The sequence below is a fragment of the Scyliorhinus torazame genome, chromosome 17 (genome assembly GCF_047496885.1).
Source record: "Scyliorhinus torazame isolate Kashiwa2021f chromosome 17, sScyTor2.1, whole genome shotgun sequence".
In the NCBI taxonomy this organism is placed as follows: domain Eukaryota; kingdom Metazoa; phylum Chordata; class Chondrichthyes; order Carcharhiniformes; family Scyliorhinidae; genus Scyliorhinus; species Scyliorhinus torazame.
The window spans coordinates 11,827,460-11,844,042 of record NC_092723.1 but is presented as its reverse complement, the minus strand read 5'-3'; the positions used below and the strand labels follow the sequence as shown (position 1 = coordinate 11,844,042).

Sequence of the window (16,583 nt, the reverse complement as noted above, 5' to 3'; positions counted from 1 at the left end):
AGTGGAAACAGTGGGCGGGATTCTCTGATCCTGAGGCTAAGTGTTGACGCCGTTGTAAACGGCGTTGCGTTTCTCGACAGCGTCACCATGCTCTCAGGAGCAGCAATTCTGACCCCCACAGGGTGCCAGCACGGCACTGGAGCGACCCACGCCGCTCCAGGTGACGATACCGGCATCAGATGGGTGGCGCAGGTCTGCGCATGCGCAGTGCGACAGGTGCCAATGCCGCGCGTGCGCAGTGCGACAGGTGCCATTGCCGCGCATGCGCAGTGCGACCGGTGCCAATGCCGCGTATGCGCAGTGGCTCCCTTTTCCGCAGCCCGACGCAACATGGCGTAGGGCTACAGGGGCCGGCACGGACAAAAGAGGCCCGCAGCCCGAGTGGCCGGCCCGCCGATCGGTAGGCTACAGCGGAGGCCCCCCCCCCCCCTCGCCTCACCCCTCTCTCCCCCGCGGGTGGATGCACACCGAGTCCAGCCGGGTAAGACCACATGTGGACGGCGCCGGCAGTACTCGGATTTTCTATCCAGCCGCTCGGCCCATCCCGGGCCGACCGGCGCCAATGGTGCCGATTCTCCGTTCTCCGGAGAATCGGCAGACCGCCGTCGCGGCCACTTTGCGCGATTCGTGCCCGGCCCACCAATTCTCCGGCTCGGCCTGGGCTGAGAGAGACTCGCCCAGTATCTCATTAATTCACCTGCCCATACCCCCAGGAACATGAACACCTCTATCAAGTGTCTTCTCAGCCTTCCTTTCTCCAAGAAAAACAGACCAAACCTCTCTAATCCGTCCTCATAGCGACAGATCTTAATCCCTGGAATCATTCTTGAGAATCCCCTCTGTACTGTCTCCCATGCCTTCAAACCTTCCTCATGTATGGCAGCGAGAACTGGACACAATCTCCAGATGAGGCCTGACCACTCAGAAGGGGAAAAACAGTAAAATCTCAGAAATAATAATACTGATCCACTTTGTTTTTCTCTGTGGGTGGCGTCTTATACAAGTTCAACATGACGTCCTTACTCTTGTACCCAATGCCCCGATATGATCGCTACCCCAATATGATCGCTTATTCTATCTTCTGATAAGAGTCAAAAGTCCGGTTGATTGGAGGTGTCCAAAATACAACTTTTATTTGCTTACCTTATTCACCTTAATACACTTGCATAAAAACTGAATCAAAAACGTAAATCAAAATAATACGTAAACTGGTCAGAACATAGCGAAAAGCGTAAAACATATAGCAGAAGAAATTCAAATAAAATTATTTCAAAACAAAGTAAGTCGATAGATGAAAGCATAAATTCGGAACAACCCCTTAACCACGAGGTCTTACTCTTAAGAAAATTTCTATCGATGGTCTAATCTCTCATTCACTCTCATTGGTTTCTAATTCTCAGCTGAGACCTCCTGGTTTATTCAAATAGATGTCTGTCACTTAGAAGATGATTTATTAATCAAACATTGGTCATACTTAAGATGTACTAATGTCCATCAAAATTAATTCAATGTCTACATGCACACATCTTACGAGGATAAGATGCTCACGTCATGGCTAGCCATTAACCTTGCTGTTGCTAATTATCTGATACATTTTCATTACTAAATGCACTGGAATACAATGGTCTATACATTATATGAAACATTTTATGAAACAATGTCTGAATTTCTGCAGGCATGGCACCAAAGTTCAATAGTGTATTCATTATCTGAAACAGTGATGATCATTCTGCAGACAGGGTGTCTTGAATAATTTTGTTCTCAAGCTATACACTCAATTAATCCTTAAAGGCATCAAATAATTAATCAATCAATAGTCTATCAGCCCCTATTAATAAAGCCTAAGATACTATTAGCTTTATTAACCTCGCCACATGCCCTGCCAGCTTCATATGCATATACAGTGAGGTCCGTCTGGTCATCTCCTTTAGAGCTTCTCCCTTTGTTTTATGCTGACTCTCCATTTTCTTCCTGCCAAAATGAATCACCTCGCACTTCTCTACATTGAACTTCACTTGCCACTTGTCTGTCCAATCCGCCAACATATCTGTCCCTTTAAAGTTCAAGACTATCCTCGTCACAGTTGACAAAGGTTCCGCTCCTCATATCATCAGAAAATTTAGAATTAATTACATTGCTCAACAACACTCAAGAAACATGGCCCCATCCAGGACAAGGCAGCCGACTTTATTGGCACCCATCCACAAACATTCACACCCTACACCACCGGCGCACAGTAGCAGCGGTGGGTACCATCTACAAGATGCACTGCAGGAACTCATCAAGGCTCCTTAGACAGCACCTTCCAAACCCACGACCACTACCATCTAGAAGGACAAGAGCAGCAGATACCTGGGGACTCCACCACCTGGAGGTTCCCCTCCAAGTCACTCACCACCCTGACTTGGAAATACATCGCCGTTCCTTCATTGTCGCTGGGTCAAAATCCTGGAACTCCCTCCCTAACAGCACAGTGGGTGTACCTACACCACAGCAGTTCAAGCAGGCTGCTCACCTCCATCTTCTCAAGAGAAATCAGGGATGGGCAATCAATTCTGGTCTACCCAGTAATGTCCACGTCTCATGACGGAATAACTACAAAAATAATTACTAATACAGTTTACTTTCATGCTGTGTATTTTATTACTGGGGCTTGGACTGACACCTTGTGGTCTGCTGAAGTGCATGGCTGTGTTTACAGTATGCAAGTCCTATTTTACCAGTGTTAATGGGCGGCTCAAGCCCTCCTAGATATGTGCACAGGCTGGAAGATGCACAAATCTCAGCGCATTCACTATTACGTGACACAATTCCTCGGGAGGCTAAAAATACTCATCATGGGGTGTAAGCACTTTGATAATGTACTAATGATAGCTTCTTGTTTAACTAGAGAAGCTGAACCGAACAGTCAGCCTTTATGGACTATATTTCGCTGGATGCTCTTTGGTGCTCTGGCTGTTTGCACCGTTTCAGTGGCATGTTGTACGCGATTTGCAAATAACCCAGGTATGATCATTTAAATCTCATGATTCTAATATTCAAAATGATTTCATTCAGTTGAAAAGCTCAAGCACTTTGAAAGTTGCCTAAAAATAATAGGTAAATGATCCAAAATAAAATACCCACTGCTCATAAACCGCAAGTGAGTGAGGCATTGTCACCATTCCGGTGTTATAACAATGGCTTTTACCGAAAACTTTATGCCTGTCGACTGCAGTTGGTCTGGCGTTTTTGTTCTCAAATGGAAATCCGTGAGAGAGGACAAATCAGAGCAGGCAGCTGATACAAAACATTCACACACATTGGTCACTGACTGATTACAGAACATAACTGCAGTGATATCACGGTAGTGTTGCAATTCACTGACTGACCACTAGGAGTCTCACTAGTATATAGGTGAATTCAGCTGACCAGACATTGGCTGGAGGAAGTAAAAGGGGGAGCCTGCATGTTGCATGATTTTGCTCTTGTTCATTTGCTGTCTTGTATATAGTTTATCCCCAGTTAATAAAACGTTTCTAACTTTAACTACAAGTGTTCTTGTAATAAATTAGACCCTCCAACAAGAACATTACAATAACTACCTGAAGATATGGGCTGAATTTTACCAATCAGCAGGGAGAGAAATGGAGGTAAAACCGTGGGGAGCAGAATCAAATCAGCTCCTCGACACAGTCCTCTCATCGGGGTAATTCACTGGCCGTGGGGGTGAAGCGGGCAGGCTAATTGCCCCATGGAGACAGACAGACAATTTACAGATGTCAAGGCACCTATTTTTAAATCTTAATTTGTGGGATGTGGGCGTCGCTGGGTGGGCCAGCAGCAAGGCCCATTTTACAGGGCTGTCTACATTTAGCCAACAACGTGGCAAATCCCTGTCACGTGTGGTGGAGCCACCAGCTGAATGGAGTCAACCTCTGAGTGACAGCCCAGGTGAGGGGAGGTTTTAAGCAGCAAAGAGAGGGCCCTGGGGGCAGACAGGCCGTGGGGCCTCAAGAAAACTGCTGACATCCGGTCTCCTTCCTGCCTTGGCAGCAAACATCACTCCCGGTGTTACTGCTGAGCTACTGACCCTCTGGCTGAGTTCTGTGGCAGACGGCCATCCATAATAGGCTGCTGCCCGCAAAATTTATCTGGCAGTCCCGCCGCCCACTCGTGGTGACGCACATTCCCTCCCAATGTCGGGGCTGCTGCGCTCATGGAGGTGAAACCTGCCTTATGTACAAAGAACAAAGAACAAAGAAATGTACAGCACAGGAACAGGCCCTTCGGCCCTCCAAGCCTGCACCGACCATGCTGCCCGTCTAAACTACAATCTTCTACACTTCCGGGGTCCGTATCCCTCTATTCCCATCCTATTCATGTATTTGTCAAGATGCCCCTTAAACATCACTATGGTCTCTGCTTCCACCACCTCCTCCGGCACGCGTTCCAGGCACCCACTACCCTCTGTGTAAAAAACTTGCCTCGTACATCTCCTCTCAACCTTGCCCCTCGCACCTTAAACCTATGCCCCCTAGTAATTGACCCCTCTACCCTGGGGAACAGCCTCTGACTATCCACTCTGTCTATGCCCCTCATAATTTTGTAGATATCTATCAGGTCGCCCCTCAACCTCCTTCGTTCCAGTGAGAACAAACCGGGTTTATTCAACCGCTCCTCATAGCTAATACCCTCCATACCAGGCAACATCCTGGAAAATCTCTTCTGCACCCTCTCTAAAGCCTCCACATCCTTCTGGTAGTGTGGCAACCAGAATTGAACACTATATTCCAAGTGTGGCCTAACTAAGGTTCTATACAGCTGCAACATGACTTGCTAATTCTTATACTCAATGCCCCGGCCAATGAAGGCAAGCATGCCGTATGCCTTCCTGACTACCTTCTCCACCTATGTTGCCCCTTTCAGTGACCTGTGGACCTGTACTCCTAGATCTCTTTGACTTTCAATACTCTTGAGGGTTCTACCATTCATTGTATATTCCCTACCTGCATTAGACCTTCCAAAATGCATTACCTCACATTTGTCCGGATTAAACTCCATCTGCCATCTCTCCGCCCAAGTCTCCAAACAATCTAAATCCTGTTGTATCCTCTGACAGTCTTCATCGCTATCCGCAATTCCACCAACCTTTGTGGCGTCTGCAAACTCACTAATCAGACCAGTTACATTTTCCTCCAAATCATTTATATATACTACGAACAGCAAAGATCCCAGCACTGATCCCTGTGGAACACCACTAGTCACAGCCCTCCAATTAGAAAAGCACCCTTCCATTGCTACTCTCTGCCTTCTAAGACCTAGCCAGTTCTGTATCCACCTTGCCAGCTCACCCCTGATCCCGTGTGACTTCACCTTTTGTACCAGTCTACCATGAGGGACCTTGTCAAAGGCCTTACTGAAGTCCATATAGACAACATCCACTGCCCTACCTGCATCAATCATCTTTGTGACCTCTTCGAAAAACTCTATCAGGTTAGTGAGACACGACCTCCCCTTCACAAAACCATGCTGCCTTTCACTAATACGTCCATTTGCTTCCATATGGGGGTAGATCCTGTCTCGAAGAATTCTCATCAGTAATTTCCCTACCACTGAAGGCTCACCAGCCTGTAGTTCCCTGGATTATCCTTGCTACCCTTCTTAAACAGAGGAACAACACTGACTATTCTCCAGTCCTCCGGGACATCACCTGAAGACAGTGAGGATCCAAAGATTTCTGTCAAGGCCTCAGCAATTTCCTCTCTAGCCTCCTTCAGTATTCTGGGGTAGATCCCATCAGGCCCTGGGGACTTATCTACCTTAATAGTTTTCAAGACGCCCAACACCTCGTCTTTTTGGATCTCAATGTGGCCCAGGCTATCTACACACCCTTCTCCAGACTCAACATCCACCAATTCCTTCTCTTTGGTGAATACTGATGCAAAGTATTCATTTAGTACCTCGCCCATTTCCTCTGGCTCCGCACATAGATTCCCTTGCCTATCCTTCAGTGGGCTAACCCTTTCCCTGGCTACCCTCTTGCTTTTTATGTACGTGTAAAAAGCCTTGGGATTTTCCTTAACCCTATTTGCCAATGACTTTTCGTGACCCCTTCTAGCCCTCCTGACTCCTTGCTTAAGTTCCTTCCTACTTTCCTTATATTCCACACAGGCTTCGTCTGTTCCCAGCCTTCTAGCCCTGACAAATGCCTCCTTTATCTTTTTGACAAGGCCTACAATATCTCTCGTTAGCCAAGGTTCCTGAAATTTGCCGTATTTATCCTTCTTCCTCACAGGAACATGCCGGTCCTGAATTCCTTTCAACTGACACTTGAAAGCCTCCCACATGTCAGATGTTGATTTACCCTCAAATATCCTCCCCCAATCCAGGTTCTTCAGTTCCCGCCTAATATTGTTATAACTAGCCTTCCCCCAATTTAGCACATTCACTCTAGGACCACTCTTATCCTTGTCCACCAGCACTTTAAAACTTACTGAATTGTAACCGCTTGTCCCAGTCACAACCCACGTGAGTGCAGAACAAGGTCAAGTGTGGAAAACTGTTCAGCTTTTGTTCATTTACCCGATATCTCCTTGTGTTGTTGTTGACACTTTACTGCATTAAAGGAGATATAAAAGTGCAGGTTGCCATTGTTGCTGTAGATATTTTGTCGAATTACCATTTCCGGTTAGTGCCTGTAATCCGTGTACATTGTCTGGAAGTGGGCTGTAGTTCCTTACCATCGCTGTGTGTATTCCACTTAAATGATTCCACCAGAAAGCTGTTGTGAATTGAAAAATAAAGAATGTTATTTATTCTCATCCACTCCATTCTCACTCCAAAATAGGTCCTGTCCATTTGAATTCTGATGTCCCTTTTTTCCAGGGTGAAAGAGAATCAATTTGGCCGACATTTCAATACCTTTTGTGTTGACCTATCTATCCTGCAAATTTAGAGTATCCAATTTTTTTTTTCCAATTAAGGGGCAATGTAGCGTGGCCAGTCCACCCAGCCCTGCACATCTTTGGGTTGTGGGGGTGAAACCCACGCAGACACTGGGAGAATGTGCTATTTTAATAGAATTCAGTTCCTAACAAACTGGAGTCTGAAGGTATATTTCACCTATGGGAACTCACAAGGAACATTTCTGGTTTGGACTTCAAGTGCATATATTGTGAAACTGCGCAAAATGTTTCAGGATTTTCCATCAATTCATGTCTGGGGTGTCTTCAAGATTCTGCCAATCACACCAGGGATATAGAAATTAACAGGAAGTTCAAAAGCTCCAAATTTCACAGTAGATCACTTACTAGGATAACAAACCTGTGGTCTAGGCTTGGCTTCATTTATTTTGGCTGTGATTCCCTGTTCCCTGTCGTGCAATCAGGAATCCCGATCGGACGGAGGGCAAAGCATCATCGGAGAAATGGGTTTGCGCTGGAAACCCGATTTACCTCCCATTATGCACCAAACCTCACAGTGGGAAATCCTCTCAGGGGCCGATGGTGCGATTTTTCCCAATCGTGAGCCTGATTCAGTGAACTACAAGGTGGGTCAAAGGGTCAGTGCATAACTGAGGTGCCCCCCAATTTCATTGGAAGGCCCCTCCCCCACAATGGAAATCCTCCCCTGACGAATGTGATATAAAATATTTAGTTTAAATATTAGTTACAGTAATGCCAGTAGGCCAGTTTAATTCTAGTGAGTTCACAAAAGACAAAGCACAAAGGATTTCAGAAAAGCATGGCAAGGAAGGGGGGAGGGGTGTCTTGTAGAGGATGGGAAAAGGATGCTGGGTAACAAGAGGCCCAGGGTTAAGGAATGAGAAGTGAGCCAATTCGGATGTATGGCCAGGTCAGGAGGGGTATAGTTTTCATAGAATTTACAGTGCAGTGCAGAAGGAGGCCATTCGGCCCATCGAGTCTGCACCGGCTCTTGGAAAGAGCACCCTACCCAAGGTCAACACCTACATCCTATCCCCATAACCCAGTAACCCCACCCAACACTATGGGCATTTTTGGACACTAAGGGCAATTTATCATGGCCAACCCACCTAACCTGCACATCTTTGGACTGTGGGAGGAAACCGGAGCACCCGGAGAAACCCACGCACACACGGGGAGGATGTGCAGACTCCGCACAGACAGTGACCCAAGCCGGAATCGAACCTGGGACCCTGGAGCTGTGAAGCAATTGTGCTACCCACAATGCTACCATGCAGCCCCCACGGATGACCGATGGGAATCTGTATGTGAAACTTGATGCCATTTGAATGTATTTGCAGAGATCCCTTTGTCTTGGACTTCATTAGTTTCCAAGGGGTCCAGGAGACTAGTTCTATGTTCTGTGTCCCTGAGAAACGAGTCAGACTTGCAAGTTGGTTAAAAATAAATAATACCATGCCTACAAATCCATCTCGAGTTTTATTGAGGCCAGACTGACGGGTAAAGAATTCAACATTTGTCACCCCATCTCCTCCTGTTGACAAGTAGGGGCAATGTTCCCCCACCACGACGATACCAGGTCACCCCCTCCCCAACAGCATGCAGGCATGAAGGTGACCCGACTCCCCCCTACCCCCGCCCCCCACTAGCTCCCTCATCAAACCACCCATCAAATCCCCCAACAAACCCCGATCAGAAATTCCCGTCAGTCACTCCTGCCTGAAAGCTGAAGAGAAGTCCAGGCAGTAGAGTGAAAATCACTGCATTTTCCCTTCCCCTTCCCTAACATCTGCTGCCTCATGCAATAATGTTTAAAACAGCAGCTGTGTCAGAGGCTTCCTTGAAGACCGAGTACACTGAAAAGGCTTCAAATCCCTCGATAAGCTTTGAAATGCAAATCTTCCATTCAATTCCACACAACAATACATTTCATTAGCCAGTGATTGACAGTTTTAATACTCCAGAGACACTTGCCAGGTGGATTATTTATATTTCTTTCCCTTCAGACTTGAATGCATCTCAAAAACCCTGTTGTGATGCTAACCACAATGTTTATAAACAGTCTTGCCATGACTGACAGCTCCTCGCCACATCAAAAGCAGCTACGTGCTTTCTGCTGTGGAGGCGAGCTCTTCCCCATGCATAAATTAGCATGGTTAAGGAGAGAGACTCGCATTCCGGGCCCTGCTCCTAACGCCAGTGGAGACCAGTAGCGATTCTCCACTGGCAAGAGCATCTACGATCCATAGTGGAGAATGCTGACCTTTATCTTAAATTAATGCCTACGTTCAAAGGTAAATATGAAACAGGGGATGGGGGAAGCATCAGCAGCGTTCCTGGATCAGGTACAGTGTGTTGCATTGTTCAACCTGGGACCCAGTGCCATGGGCACCACTTGCAAAATAGAAAGCTCCCTGAACCCCAGCTAAGTTGAACAATATCAGAGTTAGAGGTTATGGCAGACCAATCTCACCATTTGGATCAGAATATTGCCATCCACCAACTCACCTGCGTATTATTGCCTGGTATCCCTTCACATGAAACACTTTTGAAAGAAGGTCAATCAATTCATTTTCTACAGGTCAGTTGCTTAAATTCATTTCTTATTCAGTTCCCCAGGGCAGCAAATGAAGGGTTAACTGGAAACATCAACCGCAGAACACGAATAGAATCAGAGCTGCATTCGAAGACTGGCCAAAGGATTCACCAAATCAGAGTCCAATGTCCAGAACATTTTCACTTGCTTTTAGAAGTTACGTTCCAATGTTATTTGATACTTGATTATAATTTGAAATGTCTCTGTATTGGAGAACGCGCCATGCTGGTGCAACATCATCTGATCTATAGTGATGTCAGCAGACTGTTTGTGTGGTCTCCAGTTCTCTAGCTTAGATTGTATGAGCAACATCTCTTAATAAACCTTGCATCGTGTTTGTGAGAAATCCAAGCCTACGGCACCTCCAAATCTTTTCTCTTTGCAGCAAATTGAGAATATAACAAAAGAGAAAACTGGCGACGAGGATTGAGGCAAGAGCAAAAACTGTCGAGGCACTGAAATCGGCGGCGCAAAAAGAGGAGACGTCGACGAGAGCGGAGGAGGAGATTCTCAGGACTGGACGCTCACGTTGATCGTAGGAAAGGGCACTGATGCAGGAGGTTTAAATAAGAATAAAACAAAGATATCCATGATGTGCTGTTCCTTGTCTCTGAATAAAGCTCGTAGTCTTAAATTTGAAGTAGATGCTTTATTGTGAGTTTGTTCTCTCTCTGGCGCTTAAACTATGTTACATCTGAGCTGCCTGTCTGTGTTCTGCTCCCAGCTGCTGTTCCTGTGAAGTGCCCTCTAACTTCCTGTCTGTCTCTATTTATACCTCTCCCGTGCTCCCTCTAATGCTTGCTCATTGTATTGCATCTACATTGACCCCTTGTATATATACACAGATATACAGATCACTACACGTGAGTTGGTAGAACAAAAGTTTCAAAACGTTTTCTTGCTGTCAGATGCAAGTGGACTCTAGGTCAGTGTTTCTAGGCCATACTGGTGTGCTGCGAGAAGGGTGCAAGTGTGGCTCGGCCGCCGACGCTTCTGCGAACTCACCCTTGCATCAAGCCTCCCGACAGGGCCGATCCTTTCTCTCAGTGACTGCCAGGTTCCCGCTGTAGCTGCCACTTGAATGCTGCATTCGAAATCCGTTCTCTTCCCGACAGCTGCCGGGCACGTGCCCACCCAGTTAGCAGAGCACCAATCGCTCGGGCCAAGGCAAGGGAGACCATTTTCGGCTCATACAATGCATCCGTTGCGAGGTTTGTGCTGGGTGCTTTGGAGAAGGCCCAAAAAAGTTTTGTTTTCTTCAATATAAATTTAGAGTATCCAATTCATTTTTTTCCAATTAAGGGGCAATTTAGTGTGGCTAATCCACCTACCCTGCACATCTTTGGGTTGTGGGGTGAAACCCACGCAAACACGAGGTGAATGTGCAAACTCCACAAGGACAGTGACCCAGAGTCGGGATCGAACCAGGGACCTCGGCGCCGTGAGGCAGCAGTGCTAACCCACTGCGCCACCGTGCTGCCCTGGAGAAGGCCAAAAATAAGGCCTTGCCAAATATTTGATCACTGTCTGCCATTAAAGTGATGTCGGGCAAGGCAACCAAATCCTCAATGTACAAAATACCCAGTGAGAAATTGCAGCTGCTCCCGTATTCCCTGGGAGTCTTTTCTGTTATTTTTACTCTGGGGCTTTACAGGAAGCGATGTAACTACTTGGAGCCCAAGACACAGAGCAGCCGGTGAATTGATATGAAAGGAATACTTTTGTGTATCTGAAATGACCCATTCTTTGAACATTTTCAAAATGTCATCCCCCAAGGATTAATGATTTATTGAGACAGAATGCATAGTTTAATTAAAGTACACTCAATGATATATAATAGAAAAATGTTGAGGAAATATATACACCTGCATTTGTTCTAATGCCTCTGAGCAAATTATTTTCGGACACATGTATGGCAATAGCAAAGAATCCAATATTATGGATAAAAATTGCAAACAATAAATACTAAATAACACAAGAAACCTTGATTTGGAGTTCTTACATCCAGTTTATCATCATACTGTGTGAACAAATACCCACATTTTGTAAAGTATGTAGTCATTATCTGATATTAAATACATTGTTGTAATTTGGCACACAGCAGGGATCGGTAACAGAGTTACAGAGTGTAACATAAGATGATGCCAATGCAAACCATGTGTCGTTAACGGAGAGCAAATAAATGATGTGCCTTGTTAAGCACTGTGAAATTAAATTCACATCTCGCAATTACAAGCATGTAGAATGCATTGCAATAAACTAACTTCACTGATTAGATTTGACATTTAACTTGGCAAATGTAAGAAAGGTTGTTTTTATTTAGTGTGGACACAAGTTATATTACGTGCAACAACATGTTTTTTTCTCATTTCTGTGAAGCATTTATTGGTACATCTTCACGTCTGATACCGATTGTTACGATACCCGATCAGACCCCAATTTTTGTTAGGATACCAAACAAGACCCCACAAACAATTTGTAATTTGTAAAACTGAGAAAAGGGTACATCACCCCAGGAATGATGACTCTGACCAAATGGTATTTTTTAATGTTAAAACAAACTTTAATTTAAACACAGAATCAACCACATTAACATCAAATAAATAGTTTTACAATTAAGCTATTTTGCTGTAGGGTCGGCTGGTTTTCAAACAGTTAATCAGTTCTAAATAAAAGGGAAAACTTTAACTCGCCCACTACACCTGCTTCTGTATATATTCCAACTAAGCAACCCAATACAGGTCAAAATCCACTCATAAATAAAGTTAGCAATCAGGGTTACATGTTGTTCTCTGTCCAGACCTTTGGAGAGAGACCCTTTCAGGAACAACCTGAATCTGTCTTGTCAGATTCAAATCCTATAGCAAAACCACAGACACACCTGGCCCCTCTTATTAATTATATCATCTGTATCCCACTAAAGATGTCCCATGGCCTGCCTAGCTTTGACTAAACAAAATCCCTCAAATTATCTACACTCCAGGGGACCTCCAACAAGTAAAATAATGTTCAATCCACCATCTCTCTGCAAACAAGTAAATAGTTAAAATCAAAGAAATCCTCAAATTTACTACACCTTAATTACAGCTTTGGTAGACACACAAATTTTAAACCAGTGTTTTTAACAACATTATTGTAAAATATAATACATCCATCAAACTATTTTCATTTTCACTGGAATTATTGTTGCACTGAATATAAGTGCTTTGAATTAAACTGAAGTTCAGTCCGAATGCGGACTTAAACTGAGCCCACAGAATGAATGGTCGTACAATGGGGAAACACTTTGTTGCAGATTGCTGAATTGTGGCACAGTTTATGCCCCACCCCTAGTAGGTGATTGGCCACAGTCGGTTCGCGACTACATTGTGGGATGTTTATGTGCAATCAATTTGGCTGAACAAAAAAGTGGTTGTACCGTGGGATTATTTTTCTCATTGAAGTGTGCCGTTTTACTGTAAAGGTTGGGAATCACTGGTCTGGGCTGCAGGAACCACACGCGTGGGGGAATGAAACGGGCTGTGGGATTAGGAATTCAAAAGTCTTTCCGATTCTGTGCATGCCACTACCCCAATAAGGCAAACCAGAGTCCAGGCAAAAGAGACATTTTTATGTTGCATTGTGGATCAGGAGACCTCTTGTTTCACACATGATAAAAAACGGAAGGGAGGAAAGTTAATCGATGTATATTCCCGAGGAGCCGGTATCTGGAATTGCGGGAAAAGGTGGCACCATGGATATATTTGATTATGACTGTGAGAATTGGAACATGCATCAAGAGAGATTTCCACTTGTCCTCCTAGCGAATCAAACATCTGTGGACCTCAAAGATTGAAATATTTCTCAGTTGGGTAAGGTGTAAAACTTTTATGCTGTTGCAAAACTTGGTCCACCCAGCAAAGCTGGGAGAAAAGGCTTACAACAAATGGATGAAAATTCTAGAAGGGCATTTCTCACCAAGACCGCTCATAATTACAGGGAGGTTTCGTTTCCACCACTGTAGTCAGGAAGAAGGTTACAATTATTGGTGACTTAAAGAAGGTGAGCAAAATGCCAAGAGTTTGGTACTATAATTGACGACACCCTTTGGGACAGGCTGGTATGAGTACTCCACAACAAAGCTGTTCAGAGGAAGCTGCTTACTGTAAGAGATTTAACTCTCAGATCAGCTGAAGAAATTGCCACATCAATGAAGCTAGCAGCAAAAGGCGATTCACACATAGGAGCTGGAGTGAAGACCCACAAAATGGAGGCTGCCAAAAACAAGTCTGCAAGGGTTCGACTGTGTCATCGATGAGCAGAAGTTGGGCACTCAGTGGGGAATGCTGGAGAAGAGAAAATAAGTGCATAAGTGCTGTGGTAAAATGGGTCATGTTGCCAAAGTATGCTGGGCACGGCAAACATCGCCAACACTTCAGACGTGTAAGTGAAAGAAAACATCTCAGCCTACGCGTTGAGTTTACATGTTAATAGACTAAGTTCAAGACCCCTCGGGGGGGCGATTTGTCGGGACAGGGTGATTACCAATGTTTTTGGGTATTCCCAAAACTTGATGGTAACCAAATCAAACTGGAAACGGATATAGGTGCAGCTGTACCATTCATACCAGAGACTATTTATAATCAGAAATTCAAGCATCTGCCATTAAAACCATTCAATGTTAACCTGTGGATGTACACACAGCAGAGGTCAGACCACTAAAGGGATATATTACGGTAAAATGGAAGTAAATGAAACAGCGGAGTCGCCTCTCCACGTTGTCCATGGAAGCTTTCCTTTTTTATCTGGTAGAGCACGGCTGGGAAACATTGGGCTGGACCCTCCGCTTGAGAGAATAACTGCCGACTCTGTGGCTGGAAGGTGGGTGTTCCAGGGTCCCGATGGCGACATCTGTCCCAGAGCAATTCAGGACAGCACTCGCGCCACATGGAACTAGTGTGATTCCATCTGCCGCTGGCGCTGGATTTGCTGCAGTCAGGATTGGGTTCGGAGAGGCTGACAAGCTGGATAAGCTCTCCACTCCCCACACACTCTCATTCCAGCCAAGGAAATGGCTGCCCAGAGTGCGGCACGACATTCACAGAAGCAGAGCTGGAGATATTGCCAGATGCTGTGGAGGAGACACAGGAACTCTGTTCCCCAGAGTTGGATGGAGGCTGCTACCTGCCGTGTTAACTGGGCCTGGCCGCAGTTGGCAGAGGCCAGCAGAGCCGCGGGCCCCACCGCGAGGAACGGTCAGCAGAGCCGGAAAAAGCTGCACAAACTCCTCAGGTTAGCCCAGGTGAGTCACCACCTCCGTGCCCCTGGCACCACTCCTATCCCACCCACACTACACCCATCCCCACAACCACCCCCCCACCCCCCAACATCCCCCCCCCCCCCTACACACATCGCCCATCAGGTGGACCGTGTTGGCAGTGCTGGGTGGATCCCCCAGGCCAGACATGATGAGCCACCATCTCAGTACCCCTGACCCAAACACTCACACCCCTCACCCCCCCAGCAACCCCCCCCCCCCCCAATGAGGGCGACCCTCCAGGAGGCCCCTCGCACCCCACCCTGCGCCACATGCCAACACCCATACCACTCTCCATGGTGTTTGCCCCGCACACATAGGCCACCATCTGCAGACCCCGTGCACTGCCCATGTCCAAGTGTCTCACGCTGCACATTATCTGTCCCCCAGGATAAGGCGGCCCAGAACCGTAGGGAGAGAGAATAGACACGGGGCGGGGGGGGGGGGGGGGGGGGGTGGTGGTAAGGAAGCGGGTAGTCGCAGAAGCGGAAGTCGGCATGGGATACCCAAGTGAACCCCCATTACGTTGCGATGTGCCTATGGCACGTGAGTCACCCCTCACCGCCCCCCACACCACGCCTCTCCGCAATTTCACCATACGTCTTGCATTGTGTCTTGCAGGGTCACCACCAGACGAGGCGGAATCGGCCTGTGTCCCCAGCCCTCAGCTATAACCTGAAGGATTTCTACCACTCGGTTACCAGCTGCACTTTGCGATTACTGGAACTCAGTAGAAATTTAAGTTAAAACTTCTCCGGTGCAAATAAGAATTGTTTTATTTGTCTTCTATTGATTACAATTTGAAAGTCATTTAAAAGGCAATTCGTAGACAATTTGAAGCTTTCAAAGAATCACAGACATTATCTTCATGCTTAGGCAAACAGCTCGACAATAACTTTTAAAAGTCAAAGTCTGAAAATGAAATATGAAAAAGAGAGAGAGCTAATCTTCAGCTTCAAACCATTGAAACAAAAACTGGCAAACTACCCACAAAAGCCTACCCTAACAATCTACCTAAAAATGGCAGAGCGAAACTTCTTCAGTTATACTCTTTCATATCTGTCTTAAGTCATCTAATCACACCCCAATATAATCCTAATTGGTTTGGGTTAGACTCAAACACATTTGATTTGACGGCAAGCCGTCCATCTTCAACATGTAACATTACTTCTAATTGTTGCGTATCTACATACTTGTGTATGTTAAAGAATGTGATATGGTGTTTTATCAAAGCCAGCAAAAACTGGCTGTATGCTGGCTTGGCTATTGTAACAATGGAGACTTCATGTAATCTTTTCATGCAATGCTGGACAATGATTTGCAAAATGTAAATCAAATCTGTTTTAATCTAGTAAAGTGAATTATGCTGCTTCTATGAAATGGTTACGTTTTGAGAAAGTTGGAAGCAAATATATTTGATTCGATGTTTTATAAACTGTCCATTAAAATGTTTCAGCCTGTATAAGTTATGGAATGTGGTTCACGCTGTAATCACTAATGGCCTGAAATGAGAACAATAGAGCCTCTACTCCTGTCACCTCGTTGCCACGGAATTCAGCTCTTGTCCTTGAAGAAATGTAGTTAAAAGGGTTTGACTTATCAGTCTTCTGTGTTACTTTAAAACTATGTACCTAAAAGTTGTGTTGGACAAAATGATTAAATGAATTTGCAGAATGTGTGTTTTTAATCCTTAATTTAAAACTGGGGCTTAATGTTTACACTTAAACGGCTATCTTTTACCTATATTCGGTGTATTAGAAATACC

At 45.5% G+C, this 16,583-nt stretch overlaps 1 protein-coding gene across 1 annotated transcript in view; it reads left to right on the top strand.

The window, feature by feature from the left end:
- LOC140394557 (polymeric immunoglobulin receptor-like) overlaps window positions 1-16,583 on the top strand; it is a 49,513-nt gene that overhangs the window by 6,975 nt on the left and 25,955 nt on the right. Inside the window, exons 3-4 of the mRNA XM_072481916.1 lie at window positions 2,891-3,006; window positions 9,538-9,812. Of these exons, the coding sequence (XP_072338017.1) occupies window positions 2,891-3,006; window positions 9,538-9,812 (391 nt within the window). The remainder of the gene's footprint in view (window positions 1-2,890; window positions 3,007-9,537; window positions 9,813-16,583) is intronic.